Source organism: Dendropsophus ebraccatus, chromosome 8, assembly GCF_027789765.1.
Source record: "Dendropsophus ebraccatus isolate aDenEbr1 chromosome 8, aDenEbr1.pat, whole genome shotgun sequence".
NCBI lineage: Eukaryota > Metazoa > Chordata > Amphibia > Anura > Hylidae > Dendropsophus > Dendropsophus ebraccatus.
This window is the reverse complement of record NC_091461.1, coordinates 54,274,372-54,296,754: the sequence shown is the minus strand read 5'-3', so window position 1 is coordinate 54,296,754 and position 22,383 is coordinate 54,274,372. Positions and strand designations below refer to the sequence as shown.

The window sequence follows — 22,383 nt, the reverse complement described above, 5'->3', positions numbered from 1 at the left end:
TTAAACATAGAGTCATGCTTTTGTTGGCCTTAGCTAGTGAGTGCTTGATGATTTTCTGGCTATTCTAAGAAAAAAAAAGTCTCAACTGTATTTACGTTGAAGGAGTCTGGGTGAATTTCAGGATGACAGAACTCCAATACATAGCTGGAGGTTGGAGGTTTTTTTTTTACAGCAATTGTTCTAAGCAATAAGAAGCAAACAAAAAAGACATAGGCATTCAGCCTAATGTATCAATGTTCCATGAAAAATGCTAAAGAGCATGACTGCCATAGGGCCAAACTTTGTCTTTTACATTCTCTTTATACTGTACATTAGAATGTGTAGCATTTTAGGTTATGGATGTCCGAGAATCAATGACATTTAAATTCAGCAGTGTTGGAAACTCTCCATCTAATGACTTTGCTAAGTTTCCTACATTAAGAGGAAAAATTGCATTTCTTGACTTTTTCCATTCAATTCATCATAAATACTTAAGTGCGATTCATTGAAATGGAAACTTTTTTCTTTAAAATAATATTTTATTATAATATGAGTATTTACAGTATATTGTAATTTACACAATGTTAGTTTTATAAAGAAGTTGATCAAACCACTGAAGCTTATACCCAGAATAATCTATGGTAGATAATTTATCTTTTATTGTTGTCTGTACAATAACTTTTGGTAGCCATACTCTTAGCTCTGAGATAATAGATGGCAATTCTACATTCAGAGCCATCATCTATTTAGCCAGCAAAATGTGTTTTAACATGGGCCTGTTACATGTATGCCCACTCTTTGGTCAGTATATAGTATCTAATACCTGGTAATGTGGGATAGGGCCGTATTACATGGCCTGATTGATGCATTAAGCGAGTGCCAATCTAGCAAAGCCTATTAAATGGTTTGATGATCATGCAGCAAGGTGTATATAGAAAGTAATAAAATATATACTTACCTGTCCACGCTCCCCGCTTTCCTACTGCCTATTCACCGCAGCTGCCGTTGAAGCTTCTAAACTTGTCTGTGCAATGACACACTGCTCAACCAATCACTGGCCGAGAAAGGACAGCACCGTGGTTGGTGATTGGCAGCAGATGAGCGACAGCTTTGGTGGTCAGGGAAAAGCCAGGAGGACACTGGGGAGCTTGGACAGGTAAGGATAATCTTTATTATTTTACTTTACCCTGTCATCAGCAGTAGGTTGCTCAATGCTATAACCCATTGCGTTGCACGTTCGGCAGCCAATACTTTTTAAACACATTGAAAAACAATGATCGGCTGATTTTCGTTGTCTTTATTACACAGATATCTGTCAGATTCGGCAAATATTGTAATAGCCGGGGTATTCACAAGAAAAAAGACCAGATCCCTTCAGCTCTTTTAAAATTCATACATTTTATTGTAGCAAATCTTTGAAAGATTTGCTATAATAAAATGTATGAATTTCAATAAGAGATGGAGGGATCTGGTCTTTTCTCTAACAAACAATTAGTCTAGATTTAAAATTACAGATTCATTATAAAGATTTTGTTTGAAAAACCATAGCAATACACAAAGTATACTTAGCTGCTATATATAACTAAAGCTGTTATTACATAAGGCCATCATGTCCTTGAAATCTGTATGAGTAAATAGTTTTTGGTATTGTTCATTATTTCTGTACAGGGAAAGAATACTTTTTCATTGTAATTGGAGTTTCTGTGACTGTCTGCAACATCTCGGTACAAGCTGTACCCAAAGGATACAGCTTATTTTTCACTGCTTCTAATTATATAATGTAACCAAAGCCTATTATTTATAGTGGGCAGACAAGAACATCCTGAAATATAAGGTATGGATTTGAAAATAATTTAAAGGGCCAATCCCGTGTCCAGAAGTTACATCCTATCCACAGGGATAAAGCTGATTGATTGGGGTCTGACTGTTGGGATCTCCACAGATCATGTTATTGAAGAATGAAGATTTTACCCTTAAATTATGATGCGCACAGCCAGTGATCCATTCATTCTGTATGAGGTATCTGAACATTGCTGACGCAATATGTATAGGGACATATGTATATGGGACAGATAATTGAGATAGAAGAAATATATATGATGTGCACAAAGACTTTAAGAACCCCAGTGATTGTGGAAGGTGGGACAGCGGACAGAAAGATGGTGTGTGGATGGAGGTAACACATTCTAAAAGCTCTGTCCTGGGGACCAAGCATGCTTGTATGTCCATTAAGATACTACTCACTTTTCTCTACAAGCATAAACTGATTTTCTTCTCAGTAGATGAATTTAATTTGCTTATGTGTGTTAAAGGGATCTTACCACTATAGACAGTTATTATCTCTCCTATTGAAAGGGGATATGTCTGATCGTAGAGGGCCCTTTTGAGGTCTCACCAATAGATTTGAATTGGAATATGTCTTACTACCATCATGCCCCTATTAAAAATCTATATTAGAGTCAGGAAGAATATTATCTCTATTATGGGACAATTGGTGTCATCTTCCAAAGTGTCCTTTGCCTTCCTCTGGTTCAACACAGAAGGCCTTTTTTTAACTAATATAAAGTTTATTATAGATAGATAGATGATAGTCATGTAGTAAGAGCCGTATACACAATTTTGTAGACAAAATAAGGTAAATGCATGTATATATGAAACTCTATGGACAGTGTAATGATACTAAAACCACCTAAAATGGGATCAGAGGTTTCAGAGATATCAGCAGTGATAAAGGTGTCCACATACACTTTATACTATAGCTGGCTGAACCTGCCCCTGGCATCACTTAATTGGGGTCCCAGTGATCACCCCACCACTGATCCTGAGAAAAAAGGCAGCAGTGCTGGTCTAGTATTGTGCCCCTGGCCACCCAGCTGTGCAGGGAACTGCAGCTATACTCTCTGCACAGCTGATAGATGGGGATGCAGTTTTGTGGGAGAACACCAGTAAAATTTGCTTTAAATGGGCATTCATCACTTCTGAACGTTAGCTGTATCTTTTATCTATAGCGCTACGGAGTATGTTGACGCTGTATAAAAAAATGTCAAAATTGTTGTTCTTATAAATTTTAAAGCAATACTGTTATCTGTCCAGATGTTACCAAACAATCAAAAGTCCGGCAGCACTAAGGAAAGCGGTCCAAAGCGACTCGAAGACAGTAATGTGTGTATGCATGCTGGAAAACCTACTATCCCAATGTAACTCAAAGATTGACTTGAAAAATTGAAGAGTCTAACAGCTTCCATAGTGAATCAAAGCAAGTGTTTATTTAACATAATCAGGTACAGAAAATGCAACCATTTTTGACCGTAGGGGTCTTTATCAAGCATGTTGTCCAGATATCTGAAAAGTTTTTGTATTGTACTAGGTTTCAGTCCTGAGACCCACTGCTATCTGGAGTTATAGTCAGGTGAAATGCTAAAGCACGTCCCACTCCCCAGCTGACCTCTGCATCCAACTGGTTTCAGAAGTCTGACTTCATTACAGTCTATAAAGCCTGTCTCCTGCTTTCATTCCAACTGGGTGACTGGCCAGTAGAGAGTGGAGCGCACTGCTGGGCACTTTTTCTGGCTGTACCTCAAGATTGCAAAGGGTTTCAGCATTGAGACCTGGTGCAGTACACACTATGGCATGTCAAACGTTTGTACAAAATGACAGTACTGCATTAAATGTGAATGTACACCTTTTCAATACAATGATCGTCCAGCCTATGTTCCATGTTTGCGCTATATTTTGCAGTGGATATACCCATTTATCTATTACCGTTTCACTGGTTCAAAACAGTTTTAATATTTTCATAAGTAGTTTAGTTTGTTTTACATCTGAAAAGAATGACTTGATTCTATGTAGATCAGATAGGAAACAGTTTAATCTGTCTAACTTTAGGGTTACTATACGGTTAGTGACAAGACGACTATGTGACTTAATAAGGAAACAGTGTAGGTTCTTGCTTACGTCCAGCCCAGTGCAGCATATGCATAGTCTCTGTCAGCGCGCAGAATGGTAAACACGAACAGGTTTCCGTTTTTTTCCCCCCTTATACTATAACAGAGAAAGAAAGTTTTCCAGAGGCTGTCTGTTCCTGCTAATGTGCCGTGTGATGCCACTTCTCTGAGGGATTCCATTGCAAGCTTCCTGAAATATGCAAAGACAAATCAATAAGCGCTTTCAGATTGTGCTTGTCAGGCAGCAGAAGACCATTCTCAGTTACACAGTATATGTAAACTGTCCTGGCTGTTAGATGGCAAGCAAACTTTCAACTTGGAATTGAGATCTCTTTTATAGCCTAGATTTAGCACTGCTGTGTTTAAACATAACCGTTCAGGATAAAAAATAAATGTTCCTCCGGTGTATTAGCATTAGGAAGTTGGCATCTAATGCATTTTTAATGTGTGTAGTGTCACCTGCTCATATAAGGCCTTGAGTTGTCTTCTTCCAGAATGATGTTAGATGGGATTGTCCAGGAGATATATTACACTGGCAGCAGGAAATGTTATAATATCAAAAGAAAAAAAAATACATCAGTCACCCCTATAATCCCCTGCCGCTCCAGTGCCAATACCCGGGTGGTCTTCAGGTCTCTACTGGTCTTTCCTGTACGGCACACTGTACATAAATGCGATAGCTGTCACCAATCATTGGCCTCGTCCATAATACTGTAAAGCAGGGATTGGCTGTAGCAATCACTTCCTTTACCCCCATTTCCACCTATACTGTGCATCCTCATACCATATTTCTTATGACAATCGTTTCATTGTAGGGAGAGTTCAGAGTGACACCTGCACCAAATCATGTAGATTTTAGTATTTTGTTCCGTTCAAAAAGTGTAGATCAAGAATTAAAAAATAAATAAATAAATAAATAAAAAATCCACAGTTGCACAATTCCTGCAGATTCACTGACTAATTTTTTATTGTTTTTAAATATAGTCAACAATAACTTTTAGTGCAGAGTTAGACTAAACCATTGACATCAATAGGGGTATATCTTTACCATAAATTGAACAGATGACAAAACCAATTTATTTTTTAAACTTTTAATGGATTGAACAAGCCGTCACTTGATACTTGTGTATTGCACATTGACAGATCTCCTAGAACACCCTGCCCTCAGTAGTATTTAACAAGGAGTGCTAATGTGGCAGGCCTAGGCCTTCAATTGCCATTTTAACTGTTACTCTGTAAATAAGTTTTAGGAAGAATCGCCTATCTAACCACCTAGATGCCTTGACTCCTAATGACTATGGCATATAAGGGGAACAGCTGGGATCTGAGTTATTCTCAATCACTGATATCAGGTCTAATGCTCCGCCTGCTGTATACTCCCCTCCCAAACATCTTGTCATTCATGTCCGCCAAATGTTAATGTATAGGTTAAAATATATTAAACCCATAAACCTACAATCTCTGGAGAGCAAGCAATGAAAATATATAAGATGTCTATTTCCTATAAATTATCCATAGTGATCTCTGTGTGGTAACATTTCCACAATTGCTTCAATTCCAGAAATGAAATTACATAATGCATTAAATAAGAGAAATTGGATTTTCCCTTTGCAGAGAGGATCCTGGAAGTAAATGAGATTACTATAGTGTTTACGCATATTTACACCGTCGCATCATTAATCTTTTTTTTCTTTCTACATAAATTGTCCATCTGGTTTCTAATTGGGATTAAAGGCCTAAACGAATGTGACACAGATTACAGTATTTGGGTATTATAAAAGTAATTGAGTTTAATCATTGGCTGTGTTAGGATGACAGGGATTACTCGGCTTTCATTAAGTAGTGAAAGTGTTTCATCTTGCCTTTGCTCCGTGTGGAGTGCATAGGACGTTCATGGAATTTATGGACATGTAGTGTTGCCTAGTAATGAGGTAGACTTGTCCACAGACATAATTTTAAATACTATGGATTTCCCAGAACATACACATTGAAGCCGTTTCCCTATATACAAGACCTTCCTGTCATCCATAATTCCAAATAAGAGTTTGATAGAAATAACAATGTGTCTTTTTGGGAGATAAAAAAGGTACACTGAGTGTTAAGAGAATGCAACCTGTACGTGATCATTTACTCTAGGTCATCTGTTCTTCACTTTTTACGATTGTGAGACACCACTAGAACAGTACATACTGGCAGCACAAACTCACCACTCCTACATACTTAAGAACTATGTAACATGCTGAAGAGCACTTAACACAAGCAAATAAATACATAGATTTGTGCCTGTCTTATCTCATGCAGGGCTAAGATACTAATCCGACATGGTTGCATTACCTATTTTTCTGAGAGATTCAAGTTTCTTAAAGGAATGTTCCCATTTTATAAAGTGATGGCCATCTCTTTATGATCTCTTGGACATCTATCGATGCTGAGAATAAAGGGGATGTTGCACTGACAACATGTTATTTCTACTATAAAGTTTTCCCTCCACAATGGCATCAAAGCTGCCCACTGTGCTGGAGACTTAAAGTGACTCTGTACCCACAATCTGCCCCCCCCCCCCAAACCGCTTGTACTGTCAGCTGCTTTTAATCCAAGATCTGTCCTGGGGTCCGTTCGGCAGGTGATGCAGTTATTGTCCTAAAAAACTACTGTTAAACTTGCAGCCCGTGCCAAATGGGAGTATCTGTGTCTCAGCACGGCACATGGGCTGGATCGTTAAGGCACCTTTGCAGTGTTCAGCATGGAGAAAATGTTCCAGTGGCCTTCCTAATGATGAAGAGGGTGGGGAGGAGGGACGGAGGGGTGGAGCAAAGTTAGGGCACAGATACTGCCGTTTGGCACGGGCTGCAATTTTAAAAGTTGTTTTTTAGGACAATAACTGTATCACCTTCCGAACGGACCCTAGGACAGATCTTGGATTAAAAGCAGCTATCCGAAGGTACAAGGTACTATCTGTGGTTTGGGGGGGTCAGATTGTCGGTACAGAGTCGCTTTAACCACTGCCCAATTCAAGTAAATGTGACTATGCTGCAGTTCCCTACACTGGATGGCTGGCTTGAGTTAAATTATGCTGTGCTACAGTTCTTTGCATAGCTAGTGATTGGGGATATTACTGTACCAGGAAAACATAAAGTTGATGCTAAATCAGCATTAGGGTGCCTTCACACGTACCGTATCGCTGCGTTTTTATCGCTGCGTTTTTTTACATGCACGTTTTGATTTTCACATTAAAAACGCAGCTATACGGTACGTGTGAAGCTACCCTTAAAGGGAATCTGTAAGCACCTAGACCTGACCCATCTGTTAGTGGGGTGCCTGTGGTTATTCTGTCAGGGGAGAGGGGGCTGTACAGTAATGATTTTCCATCTGTAATCAAAAATCAAAGAGGAGTTGTGGTGAGGCACTTGTGCACTCCTCACCACTCCTTCCTCCTTCTCCACCATGAATATTCTGAATTGGCCGTCCTCTGCACTGCTAATGTCAACAATGCAGGAGGCGGCACAGCCTGTGACATCTGCAGTACATGCGCAGTCCAGAAAGATGCTGCGATCTTGCAGGAGGCCAGGCAGTTAAGAATATTCATGAAGGAGGAAGGAGTGGTGAGAGTGCCTGAGTGTGGCACAAGTGCCTCACCACGACTTCTCTTTGACTCTTGACTACAGATGGAAAATCATTATTGTACAGCACCCACTCCCCTGAAAAAATATCCACAGGTAACATGCTAATTGATGTAATACCACATACAGTGCACTCTCTGGTCTGGGGCTGACAAATTCCCTTTAAGTCCCCATTATTCTCAGCATTGGAGGATTGGATTCCCGCTGACTAGAGATGATTGCAACTGGAGTATGCTCAGGTCAATCCAACCCCGAGCGTGCAGCATTTAATAAGCGGTGGCTGCAGAAATTGGATGAAGCCTTAAGGCTGCCGGGAAAACATAGATACAGCGATAGGCTCCATCCATGTGTCCCAGGACTCCCTGAGCAGCATCCAACTTCTTCAGGCATTGGTAATCAAAAGAAGTGATTTGTTGCTGGCAATAATGGAAGAGAATGGCTGTATGACTGATCCAGTGATCACTGCTAATAGCTGCCATTGTGTAAGGCCTCCTGTTAATACAGGCCAATCAATTTGCTATATAATCAATCCCTTGTAACAGTCAATGTAAAGTACTCTAACACCTATTCTAAGTTTTTAAAGTAGAGATGAGCAGAGCTCGAACCCGAACAGTTTGCCAAACCCTACTTCGGTGGCCGAAGTAGTTGAATGCAGCTTAAAGGTTGCCTGGAAGACATGGATACAGCCATAGACTATATCCAGGTTTTCCAGGACTCCCCAGGGCTGCATCCAACTTCTTCAGCCACCGATAATTGAATGCAAAGCATTTGGGTTCAAGGTCCGCTCATCTTTAATCTAAACAATAATATTTAATGGCCTGAGACAGTGCTGCATGACGCATGGATTTTCTCTTTTAGGCTGGGCTCACACTAGCATAACGTGGACACACTGGGTTTGATGACTAAAACTGTTCATGTCATCTGAACTGTGGTTTGTTACTATAACAAGAGTGCAAACATTTGTCTGCATTATGCTAATGTAGTGTGAACTTTTTAGTTGCCATACTCCTAGAATGGCTGTCAACAGAACCTTCATTTGCCAACAGCTATGTCTTCTGATACATATGAACGTTCAGCGCAACAAAAACTTTGTATGTGTTCTCATTGGAGGGAGGAGGTATAACCCTCTGGACCTTATATCTTAGAGAACAAAAGGGTTGAGCAATTTAAATCCAATATTCTGGACCCTTCTCTTCCCTAATATCATCTGGGGCAAACCATACACTATCATAGACAATTGAGTGCTGATTTTTTAAATTTTTTTTATATCTTTATTATTAATTGTTCTTTAATTTTAAATTATTGTATTGTGGTTATTGCCATTGTTAACTGTAGCCTTTTATATGTACTAAATCCACTAATACATACTGTATAAGAGGCTAGAGTAGAAACAGAAAAAGTAAGGTTAAAGGGGATCTATCATTTAAAAAAAAAACTTCTGACATGTCATACCAACGTAAGAAGTTGGAATCGCTGAGACCCCCGCCAATTGATATAATGAAGGGACAGACACACACACAGTAGCATTTGCTGTGCCACTTCTCTGCTGTAATTGCTAATGCGAGCAGTATATGTAATTATAATGGAAGCCTAGGGACTTCCGGCAATTCCGTCTACTGGAAGTTCTGTAGGCTCCCATTAAAACACAGATCACTCATATTACAAGTTTATAGTAGAGAAGAAGGGCCAGAGTGCATCTTCCCCTTCGTTCTAGCGATCGTTTAGGGTCTCATCACCTGGACTCCGACCAATGTAAACTTCTGAGAGGTCAGAAGTCTTTGTAAATGATAGTTACACTTTAAGATCTCCTGAAGGTGTTACATGTACTACTTTTTATTACAGCATAAAGTACTGGGTATAATACATCTGCAGTAAATAATAGGTTGGTGTGAGAAAGCACAGCAAATAATTCATGGTCATAAGGCTGCACACATGTAATATAAACAGTGCGCAAGCCTGGATTATTGGAAAGGGAACAAAGAAGGAATCGGGAGGTACTCCTTTGATTCAAAAAAATCATGTATTTTTGTTTTATTCCTCTTCCAAAATCGAAAAGAAGAGCATGAATGTGTTACGCCTGCCTTAGAACTGAAGAAAGAGACTGACTTTCCTTAAAAGGGTAAAATGTTTTTTTTTTTAGAGGAAAAAAAAAAAAAGAAACCTCTCAACATTGAAATCATGTAATAGAACAACCCTCCCCTGTGCATGTGAATTGGGGGTTTCCTTGGTTTCTGAGTTTCCTGGTAATACTTGACTTTGGTTGCAAAGTAATAACACATTCCTTTTATTATTTTTTGTATTATTTTAAAGTAATGATTCCAGGATTTTGTGTTCCCCTGCTTGGGTGCAGATGTAATATGTGGATGTATTTCACAGTTGAATCTGTCAGGTCATTGAACTTTTGATCATATATAATTTATATTGTTTGATTCAGTCTTTCCATATAAAAGGATATCAGGTTGCAGCCATACTGGCACACCCTGCACACACAGCTTTCCCTGTATCAGTTTGTGTGTAGACAAGCTGTCATCAGTACTGTGTGTTTTATATGGTCAGACTGGGACCTCAAAGGTCCCTAGAGCTGTCTGGTATAATGGTAAGGTGGGCCTGAACAGATGCATTTACATGCACACCTTGTAGTGTAATGTGTACACATTAAAAAAAAAAGGTTAAAATGTTAGTCATTTGTAGTAAAGTTTAACTTAAAGTTATTAATGCACCTGGAGAACTTCTACTATTTTCAGTTATAGATGGGGAAGCGTACAGCCGGCTGCCTGATCTGACTGATCACAGGAGTTGGGCTCCATAGAGTTATAGACATAGTTGATGCCCAACTCCTGCGATCAGTCCGATCATAAAAGAGAGAAATTTACAGACCAGAGTAGTTTGTGTTTAATTGGTTCCAGCATCCACCAATAGCTACTACTATACCTGTATGTTTCATTGATTCATCAACTGAATCACTATAGTACAGTTCTATACATGTAAAAGTGCAGGTGCATGGTGTCAGCAAGAGCTGGCCAGTAGTGACAATACAGTAGAGGGGAGGACTGGAGGGGGAAGGCTCAAGCCACTGGCAAACGGGACAGAAAGCAGTGATGCCAACAGTACCTGCACTGTTGCGAGGGCTTTACACAAGAATTCAAGACTGGGTGCCGAAAAAGTGTTTGCGAACAAAGCAAGTGCTTGAGTATTGAAGCAAATTTTCCTTAAAAAATATTATTTGAGAACCGAATTGTTTGAGTTCAGAGCAGTTTGAGAACTGTATTTTGAATATTTTCTAGAAAAATTACCAGTGGTGGTTCAGTGAATGATAGCTCAGAGCTTGCCTAGTTAGTTGTATAACATAACCATGGGAGTGAGGGTAGCTGCCTCCTTATTGAAAGCAGCACAGAGTGGGCATGGGTGACCTGTGCGGTGAGGACAGACCTGGTAAGCATGAAGAATTGGGTGCCTGCTATATAAAATAAGTGGGTAGCTACCAACTGTGCTCAGGCACGCTAATGAGAACTACTAGACAACACGTGCAACTAAAACTTTGGACTGTGAAATCTTGAGCTACCTTGACCTTGGAGAATGTTTGACACTACCAGTGAAGGTTGATGGACTATGAACAGTATTGTGGAAATATCACTTTAAGGATAGCTTTTTACAAAAATGTTCTAAATCCTATTCTTGAAAACTTTGGTTCTGGGTTTTGGTTGAGACACGTTTGTGTTAAACTACTGTATATTTGTACTTTTATTTATGGTAAAGTAAGCTTTCTTATTGATAACCTTTTTATATGCATTGATACTTCTATAAATCTTTAGTATTTTTAATTATATATATATATTTTTTTTAATTTTCAGGTTAGTTCATGGGTGACCTGGCTAATCCTTGCTGCGGGGTCCATGGAGGAGAAACGGGAAGTGTTCTCTCATTTAGTTCATATTGCAAAGTGTTGCTGGAATATGGGCAATTACAACGCTGTGATGGAATTCCTGGCAGGACTCAGGTACAACTTAATTGAAGAGAGGTGAAGGCAGCTGCTATAAACATCAACTGGCACCACATCAGATCGAGTTTTAAATAGCGCTACAGTTACAAACTTTTGCGGATTGTTTGGAACTAAGCTGAAGAGGTCATAATGTTTACATGCTTAAAGCAGTCATGTTTAATCTGTTAAAATATTAAGTATAGTTAAAGTAAATTCTAATGCCAGTGAGGGAGTCGAAAGAATGGAAAACACTGAAGATGGCGTTTAGAGTCTGCAGGTCTAAATATCACTCTCCTGCACGACATATCATTTCTCTCACCCTAATATTTTGCCATAAAACATATTCCACAAAGTGTTATGATAGTTCTTAGTATCCTTAACCTAAATTGTTCTCTGCATTCAGCTGACCGCATGACTTTTACAGCATAAGAGAACAATCTGTAGTCAAAAATGTTTGACACCTCGAAGTACACTACTTGGTGGCTAATGTCATATTTTGAAATGTAATTCTGTGCTTCCTCTAAGGTCAAGGAAAGTGTTGAAAATGTGGCAATTTATGGATCAGTGTGACATCGAAACGATGAGAAGCTTGAAAGATGCGATGGCTCAGCACGAGTCTTCCTCAGAGTACAGAAAAGTAGTGAATAGAGCCTTAAATATTCCAGGCTGCAAGGTTGTGCCTTTCTGTGGAGTCTTTTTGAAGGAGCTGTGTGAAGTTCTCGATGGAGCCTCAAGTCTAATAAAACTGTGTCCTCGCTACAATTCTCAGAATGAAACACTGGAGGTAACCATGGCAGTCACATATTGTTATAATGGTGTATTCACGTTCTATTTCCAATCTGTGATTCCGCAATTTGATCTGACATAGGGTTTTTATCATGGGGCAATGTAACAATATAAAGTCTCTGTGTTTTGGTTAGTGGTTGATCATAAGCCAATTAGAAAGAGATATTAAAGTGGTTGTCAGACCGTATTACTTTTTTTTTTTTGTCCCAGGCTGGCCGGAAAAAAACCCCAACAACTTATATTTACCTGCCCCAATCCCTATCGCTAACATTTGTTTATTTCTCCTGGTTGTTCCACACTTCCTACTTCCTGCTTCACCAAGCAGCAAGTGCTCACTCAGCCAATCGCTGCTCAGTGCTATGGCCACTGAATGGCTGAGCATGAATTTCTTGTATGCAAAAGAAGAATTGAGAAGCACTGTGCAGCAGGGAGCATCCAGGAGTCAGTTGGAGAGAATGGTGGCAGGTTAGCATAGGTTTTTTTTTGTTTGGGGTAAAAAGAAAAACAAAAATCAGTATTGGACACAAAATAGTAGAGAAGTAACCTCTTCAGGACCAAGGGAAACACAGGAATCCTCACTGATGGTTAGAGCAGGTAGTAAGTCAGATGGAGTTCCAAAACCGTGAGGCTTTTTTTGAGCTCCAGTCAACTTACTACCTGCCCTAACCATCAGTGAGGATTCCTGTGTTTCCCTTGGTCCTGAAAGGGTTACCTTTCTTCCTTACTTTGCCTATGAAACAAAAAAGAACAACCTCTTTAAGTATTTCCCAAAAATTATTTTAAGATATACTGTTAAATTAAAAAAAAAAAAAAAACTTTATTGACATTTTACTAGATATGAAGAATAATCTAAATGTAAATATATCAGGAGGTCAGATGTACTATTGTCATGTATAAAAATAACACTTAACAGTGACTCTGACCAGAGGAACGAGTGACTCTGCATTCAGCTGGAGTATTACCATACCAGAATAAGAAGACCCATGCCTAGGTTCATTGGGTGTTTGGGGCCATCAAGATCAGTGCTTCTCAGTTCTTGTCCTCATGACCCACCAACTGGTCATGTTTTGAAGATATCCAAAGAACTCTTGTGATAATAGCAGATGCACTGAGTATAATTGTATCACCTGTGAAATACTAAGGAAATCCTCAAAACATGACCTGTTGGTGGGTCATGAGGACTGGAATTGAGAAGCACTGGTCTAGAGAAGGGTAGAGCTTGACACAACTCTGAGCTTTAGCTAATAGGTGGGGAAATTAATAGTATTAGTTCTGCGTGTTATAGAGTACTCGCTAGCAGTCTTCTAAACCCCTTGCATGCAGTGTCTTTTGTCCATAAAAGTGATCGATCTCTAATCACATTGTGTCAGGAACATGAACAAGACAGCATGAAACCTTTGGTATATTTTGCAGTTTGTGTCTGACTACAATGGACAAGACAACTTTATTCAGAGAGTAGGGAAAGATGGATTAAACTGTACCGAAAAAGAATCAACAGTCAACAATATCATGCAAACTATACGTAGCTGCAACCGCAGCCTGGAATCTGAGGACGGTGAAGACAACGGTAGTGAAAGCAGCACCGTAAGAAAGAACTCTGTCATGGATCGAAACAGATTTCAGTGAGTACAACCCCTTTAGTTTTATTCTTGGTGCTTTGAAATGTATTGTTGATGACTAATATTTGTCTGGCAATCCACGTCTAACTCGGGTAGATAGAGGAACGGCAAGAATTTAGTTGTAATTTCTAGAAATTTGACTGAACAGTGTAGAAAATAGTTGAGCTAATACAATGCACATGGGTCTTTGCTGTGGAATGCTTGGAAGTTATTTCTGATGTGTTTCATAATTTCTTAGGTTTTTATCTGTTGATTTCGCAATTGAAAGTAACGCGCTATAGAAATATGAACGTTTAGCTTTGGGCAGTTTTTTTTTTTAAATATAATTTAACAGGTAGAGGTTTGCATGCACACTTAAAGGGAATGCGTAATCAGAAAGGGACATATTTGTCTATTTTTTAACTTAAGTTTTTATGGTAACCATATTTTCTTAAGAATTTTGAGATTTTTGTTCCATTTTTTTTAGTTATGAAATCTTGCAGTTTTCATTCTGGCCACTAAGCCTTAAAATAGATTGACACTTCTTGTTCTTCAGAATAAACTATTCAGCAGCCTCCTCACCAGACAACAGTTTGGATGGTCTATATAGCTGCTGTAATGCACATCTCTAAATGCTGTAAAAAGCAAAATGGCTGCCCCCATAATAATGTACAAAAATTTGGATGAAAAAAACTAACTCTACAAATGAGAAAAGAGAAACAGATAAACATAAAAGAATTTGTATTCGTGTCTGGTTTTCAGAAGTAAAAACCATGTGATACAGTCCTTTTTAGCTTGTCAAACACATAAAAATCATCCAACACCTAAACTAGGACATTATATGCTTAGCTAAAAAACTGTTAAGTGACCTTTAGCTGGACCCTTCAGAGTCAGCCACATGAACGAAGTATAGAAACGATTAGGCAGATACATTTCACTTGATTGGCAATGTAAGCAACTGCAGAAGACTTCTCAACATAGAAGAGACCCCTGCTGATCTTTAGACTGTGATTCCCTGGAAAGTAAGACACACTGCTGACAGATCCAGATCTCCTATTTCATTGTTTGGGTGAACTTCTTTGGTGAGAAGGATCTGTCATCTTTCCTGACATGTTGTATGAAGTAAATACTTGAATTTCTATTGGAATAACAAAATGTGACCATCTTTTCTTAGAACACTCTATTGTTTCATTTCTTTGTTATTCTTTTTGGATGTCTCTGAATAATGTGACAACTGGCAACTGTGTATTAGGGTGAAAGTAGACCATTAGCTTGGGTTGGTTCCATTGCAGTTTGTAAAAGCAATGTGTCATTTTCCACTAGTAAGTAATGGATGCAGTTTATGGCGGTACCGATGGTGTCTTCCAGAATCCCTGCTGTTGATTCTGCAGGGCTGTCAAATTAAACTAATTTGTTGCAAAAATAAATAGCAGCAGGCGGGTGGAGATGGGTGTGCAAGAGCGGGAAAATAAAAAAGAAGTAAACTCGCCCGTCCTCGTGCCTCAGTTACGCCACTCCAGTATCCCGTTCACAGCAGCCACCTGTCATCTTCACCTGGAAAACAGGTACGTCACATACCCGGCTCTCCTAGCTGCAACGTCACCTAGCCGGGTATGTGGTGTTGCAGATAGGAGAGCAGCAGGACACCATGGATATCAACAGGACCCTGGTGTGGCGCTATGGCACATGAAGAGGGGTAAGCTTACTTGTTTATTATTTTCCAGCACTGTGCCTACCTGCATTTTTACAGTTTTGTGGGACTTCTCCTTTAAAGGCAAAGTCCAGGCATTTTCAATGCTTGACAGGAGGTAGAGGCAGGGGAAGAACATAGCAATGAAGCATTGCTTACCTCTCCCTGTGTCTGCAATGCACTACCAGACTGGGCCAGTACCCCTGCCAGAAGCCATTTTTCAACGAGTTGTGATGATGTCACGACTTAGGGGAAATTCGCGTCCCAGCTAATGGGAAGACAGTTTAGCCAATCAGTGACTGGAGCGGTATCCCATCCAAGTGACTGACTGTCCGAAGGGGCTGTCCATCAACCGGGTCATGACATCAGCTCTGCTGCATACCCCAGAGCCCAGTGGGGGAGAGGCATGGAGAAAGGTGAGTCCGGATGGTTTGTTATGTTCCCCCGGCCCTTGGAGTTTGACATTTCTTACTAGTGGCTGGACTAGAAAAAGAATGCATGTCCCAAAATGTTTAACTGATGCATTTATTTAACTGCAATATAACTACATGGTGTGGCTTTATCATTAGTCTGTGTCACTGCACACCCTATTAACAAAATGGTAGTGTCCATTTGTAAATTTATTAATACATTATCTTATCTTATGGGGAATAAAAACATACACAAAGATTTATAATGGCTCCTGGTTTGTTTGGTTTTATTATTATTTTTTATTCATTATGAAGCCAGTCAGCCAGTTATAATTTATGTCAACCATCATGGACTATCCCACTTAAGCTCTTCCCAGGGGAAGACAGAAACTCCCATTAGAGTTGCTGATGATGAATATACAGCTCCTTTATACTCTATCCATTCCCTCCTTGGTTGAATATGATAGTCTTTTTTCAATCTTACGAACCATAAGAGTTGTTTGTTAACGGAGGTGGCCAGTCGGCTGTGTGAGCAGGAGAGAACAGGATGGTAGCAGGTAGTTAGAGCAGAGCAGGGAGAGACTAACAGAGATATATACGGAAAGAGAGGAGTGGATAGGAGAGGAGGGCTGATTGTGGGGGATTGTTTGTTTGTAGCTGCAAACCAAGTGTCCAGTTTACTAAGTAACTGGGTGCCTATAGGAATTCACTGGAATCAGTGAAAACACAGTCCATATTATTCATGCACTGGACACTGTAAACTTCTATTGAACTGGGATCAGTGAATTGAGCGTGCGCCTTACATAATCAGTGGTCACACTCCACTCCTACTGTGTTATACAAGTTGGGTTTCATTACTGAACTGAGTGTGCACCTTATATGATCAGTGCTCACACTCCACTCCTGTCCTGGGGAAAAAACTGATAATACGTCGCTATTTTTTTTAAATAGTGATTTTCTCATTTTTGATACTTTAACAACAACATGCTTTAACAAATTTGCCCTTCTGTTATAGTCCCAGTACTGTAGCTACTATAGTTTTTTAGCTGTTTTAATAAAATTTGTTAAGATTAGATTTGCGAATCTTAACGAGTTTGAAGCAAAATTCGCTAAGCTCACAAAACAAATTTGAACTTGATGACAGCTCAGCCTCCCTCTTATAGTTTCATAGTTTATATAGAGATAAGGATTATTACACTGTCCTCCCAGCAGGCAGAGATGTTACTGGCTTTAGCTATTCATGTGATGCTGTTGCATCATCATGGGATTGATATTATATTTAAAAAGAAAATAATGCATTGTGAAATCCAAAAGTCAAGATGGTGGCTGATCAGTGGTCACATGACTGAGATGAAATGTATGGATGCACAGAGCTGCAATGAAACAGATAACACTGCAGGAATAGCAATGGTGAGGGAGCATTATATGGGCCCAAAAATTGGGAAGTTCTTCTTTAAAATGATTAAGCCTCTATGTTTAGGCAAATCATAGACTTCATCCATGTAATGCACCAGAAGGCAGCTTGGTTGAATTTGCTTTAAATATGTAAAATTCATTTTTGTAAGACCTAGATAATAATGTTTTCTAGAATCCCAGCATTTGCTGCATTGCCATCTATCTGTGCTCAGGATGGAGAAAGGATTCTGCCTTGGCCAATTCATTTTCTATTTCATGCTCATGAATAATGACATTTTTAAGGACAGAGAAAGACTTTTGTTACCGAGAATATTGGGATGTAATTTATTTTCTTTTCTGAAATAACGCTGCCGTTTCCTGTACAAGTCATCTTATTTCATTTACCTGCAGTGGTAAATCTCATTTTAGTGGAATAATTTGTTTTGCTGACTAATTTTTTTAATATTATTAAAGGCGTCTGGCTGAGGTGTTGTGAGATGGGGCCAGTGCCAATTCTGTCTTCTAATTTTTACATTTACTTTGATGCCAAAATATATTTCGGTTTTCTTTGGTGTACACGCCTATACTACATATATCTACTTTTTCTTTTATGAATATATACAATATTTAGAGGCAATCCCTCAGGCAACAAAATCTGAATTTTTTTTTTTTTTATAAATGTATTTTGATTGGAAGATTTCAATATTATTACAAGAATAACATAGACATAGCATCCAGCCGAAGATACAGTGGAATGTAGCATAAGCAAACAGTCGCCATAAATAGTACATAAGTAAAACAGAAGATTTGTATACATGAGTGTCTAACAGTATGAGCACCGTATCCAAACGGGGAGAACATCTATCAAAAAAACAAGAAAAGGGACATAAACAACACAGACAAACACGACTAGGGGGGACACAATAGAATAGAGGAACGGACAAGGAAAGGGCATGGGGGGGAGGGGAAGTGGCACAAATAGCAGCAATCACTACCAATCAGAGAGACGTAGGGGAAACATAATTGTCCCATGGGGCCCAAACTTGATCAAAGGTGTCTAGAGTATTATTCAGAGAAGCCGTCATACGCTCAAGAGAACGTAATTCCTTAATTTTAGCAGTCAGGCAGGTAATAGAGGAGCAGTTTGCTTCCAGGACCAGGCAATCAGCAACTTGACAGCCGTTAATATAATTAAGAGCAATTTAGAGGCCTTTTTCCCTATTGTTTTAGGGGGTAAACTGAGAAGACATAGGACCGGGTCCAAGGGAATAATTTTCTCAAAAATTCTAGCAGCGAGACCGCAGACCTCCGACCAAAAACCCCTAATAAGAGAACATCTCCAGAAAATGTATAATAGGGAGCCTCCACCTGACAGGCACCGCCAACACAGCGGGAAAACAGAATTATTCAGTCTGTGGAGAAGCTCAGGGGTATGGTACCACATCATCATAACTTTGTAGTTGGCTTCTTTATAGGTCGTACAGATTGATGATGTAGCAGCCTTTTCCCATATTATTTTCCAACATTCCGGGGAAAGAGTCCTACCCAGCATCTCCTCCCATTTATCCATATACTTATGTCTAACAATGGTGTCCCCTATCGGAGAGTTAAGGATGTTATATATGGCCGAGATAAGTCCACTCGTGGATGTCCCCATGCGCACCAGTTGCTCAAAGGCTGAGGGTTTTGAGACTGTCAGCGTCCCCAAACGCGTCAACATGAAGTGTCTCATCTTCATATAGGAGAAGCGTTCAGTAGAGGCTAGATCATATTTCTCAGCCAATTTCTCAAAAGATAGCAAAGTACGGGACAGGGGGTCCACTACATCTGCAAACTGGAAGAGCTTTTTGGAAGACCAAGCCTTCACCGTGGCCGAATCCAGGCCTGGAGGGAAGTCTGGGCACAACAAAAAGGAATTCATAGGAGAGGCCGGGGAAAACAAGGCAAACCTGGAGGCGCACGCCGACCAGATAGAGAAGGTGAAACACATAGGGCCGATGAGATGAGACAGATGAGAGCAGGAAGTAGGAGAGGAATGCCAAAAGAAAGAATTAGGATGGAAGGGGGCCAACCATATTCGCTCAATGTCCACCCATTTTTTGTAAGCGTGGTACTTTGCCCAAGCTACGATTTGTCGCAAGTGAGTTGCCCAATAATAATATTGGATGTTCGGGACAGCCAGTCCCCCCTGGGTCTTACTGCTCATCATGACTGACCTGGGGATACGATGTCTCCCAGAATTCCATATGAACTTAAACATAGCACTCTGTATTGCTTTAAGTTCATGTAAGGGCACCCTCACCGGCAAGGTTTCAAAGCAGTAGAGGAGCTTCGGAAGGATAGTCATTTTAACTGAAGCAATCCGGCCCAGGAGGGAGATGTAATGGGAAGACCATTTGGACATCAGGGACTTAAGGTCCCGAAACAGATGAGGGTAATTGGCTGCATATAAGGTGGCATACGTAGGGGTGAGACGAATACCTAGATATTTAATGGACGTTGTCGTCCATCTATATGGGAAATTAGATTTCAATTGAGTCACTAAGGAGCCAGGAAGGTTTAGGGACATTGCCTCATATTTAGACGAATTAACCTTGTATCCCGACAGGTACCCAAATGTGGTAAGTAGACCATGCAGGACAGGTAACGTGACTATTGGTTCCGACAAGGTGAGGAGAACATCATCTGCAAATAGCATTATTTTGGATTCTCTGCCACGCACAGACACACCCTTAATATCAGGATTCCCTCGAATAGCCGCCACCAGAGGTTCAATGCAGAGAACAAAAAGTAACGGAGAGAGCGGACAGCCCTGACGGGTGCCATTCGAGAGGGGAAATGTATCCGACACCATATGGGGAAATTTTAAGCGCTGCAGTAGGATTAGCGTAGAGACCTTGCACAGCAGTCAGGAAGGAGCCCGTAACGCCAAAGCGCTTCAACGTCTCAAACATGAAAGGCCAACCAAGGTGATCAAACGCCTTTTCAGCGTCTAAACTAAGGAGAAAGGCCCTTCCCGACTGCTGATTCACAGCGTCTATAACATCTATCGCTCTCCTAGTGTTGTCACCACCTTGCCGGTTTCACACAAAACCAACTTGATCTTTATCTACCAACGACGGCAGCCAGTAGCCCAACCGCGTTGCCAGAATTTTAGTGAAGATCTTAAGGTCAGAGTTCAATAACGCAATAGGTCTATAGTTACCACATTCCTGCAGATCCCTGTCCGGCTTAGGGATCAGAGTGATGTATGAATGTAGCATAGTGACAGGGACAGAGGTGCCTTGCAGAAAAGAGTTAAAGAGGGACAGAAGCCTGAAAGATAGTTCAGAGGAGAAAGTCTTATAATATAAATAAGTAAAACCATCAGGACCCGGGGAGCGTCCTGAAGGCAATTCCTTGAGAACCTCCGATAATTCCTCAGCTGTAATAGGTGAATTTAGATCCATCACAGCTTGAGAGGATAAGGTCGGCAGGTCGCATGTTGCCAAAAAGGCATTAATGCGTTCGCTACGCGCCACCGGATCTGAGGGAAGAGCCGAGGGTAGAGAGTACAGTTTGGCGTAATACTTCTGGAAGGCAGCAGAAATTTCTTTAGGATGATATCTGAGGTTCCCCTGGTGGTCTTTAATTACCTGCGGAGACTGAGCAGCCAAGCGTTCATTAAGCTAAAAGAGTGTGGGCCTTATTGCCCTTCTCATAAAAACGCTGTCTAGAGTAGAGGAGAAGACGCTCCACCCCAACCAAAGACAACTCCTTTAAGTGAGCTCTAGCTTCCACCAACCTGCTCAGTGTCCGCAAAGAGGGCCTTGCAGCCAGTGATCGCTCCAGGTCCTGAACAGTTTGCTTAGCTGCCAGCAGGGCTGCCTGTCTATCCCTTTTCTGACGGGATCCCAGCATTATACAGTGGCCCCGAATAACCGCTTTATGAGCTTCCCACAGTAAGGAAGCAGAGGAGACCGACCCCTCATTCTCAAGGAAATAAGCAGAGATGCATTCTTTAATAGAGTCACGTGTGACTTGATTTTTGAGAAGACTCTCATTCAGGCGCCAATGGCAATGCCCTATGGGAGCAGCAAAATCTGCCAGTTCAATGAGAACAGGGCCATGGTCAGACCAGGAAATGGGATCAATGCGAGCTTTCTGCAAGAGGCGAACAGTGGGAACATTACCAAAGAAATAGTCTATGCGGGAGTGAGATTTATGGGGATGGGAATAAAATGTGAAGGTCTTCTCAGTGGGGTGATCAATTCTCCAAAGATCATACAGTTTGTGCAAGCGAATCAGTTTACGGAATTCGGTGGACACTCTAGTCTGATCAGTGGAGAAGGGCCTACCCAACACAGATTGCCTGTCATGAGACTCCGAGAGGGGAATATTAAAATCTCCTCCCACGATTCTCGAGGCTGGGGGGTATTTAGCTAGGCGAGCAAGGACCCTGCGCAGAAAGGGGATTTGGGATTTGTTAGGGGCATATATATTACAAAGAACCACTGGCGTACCCCTCAACATCCCCTCGACCATAACAAACCTCCCTCCGGGGTCTGAATAAGAGGAAAGAACCTGAATCGGGCAGTCCTTGGCAAATAGAATAGCAACTCCCGCCGTTTTGTTACCTCTGGAGGCTGAGTAAACTGTAGGGAAGGTATGCCTTGCAAAATTGAAGGTAGCAGCAGAATCAAAATGCGTCTCCTGCACAAAAGCTATATCAGCCTTCAGAGTCCGAAGTTCTCTTAAGAGCAGACGGCGTTTGAGATTCGAGTTAAGAACTTTGACATTGAGAGTGACACAATTAACCATTTGGGCAGTAATATAGGTAGAACACTCTAATACAGGTACCTACCCGTCTCAGGAGGGCACAACAGATACTCGAGACCAAGCCCAAACTATCAGAAGCGTCCACAGAGTTGGCAGAGGCTGTAGGGAAAAACAAGAGGAAAGGAAGGACAAGGGAAGACACACAAAAAACAACACACACGTCT

At 40.6% G+C, this 22,383-nt stretch overlaps 1 protein-coding gene across 7 annotated transcripts in view; it reads left to right on the top strand.

Annotated features, from left to right (window-relative positions):
* The window catches only part of PLCE1 (phospholipase C epsilon 1), a 196,236-nt gene that overhangs the window by 104,501 nt on the left and 69,352 nt on the right, over positions 1-22,383 (top strand). For all 7 annotated transcript variants that reach the window (XM_069980388.1, XM_069980389.1, XM_069980385.1 and 4 more), the window contains exons 5-7: positions 11,395-11,540; positions 12,048-12,306; positions 13,722-13,930. In XM_069980388.1, coding sequence (XP_069836489.1) covers positions 11,395-11,540; positions 12,048-12,306; positions 13,722-13,930 — 614 coding nt within the window. The remainder of the gene's footprint in view (positions 1-11,394; positions 11,541-12,047; positions 12,307-13,721; positions 13,931-22,383) is intronic.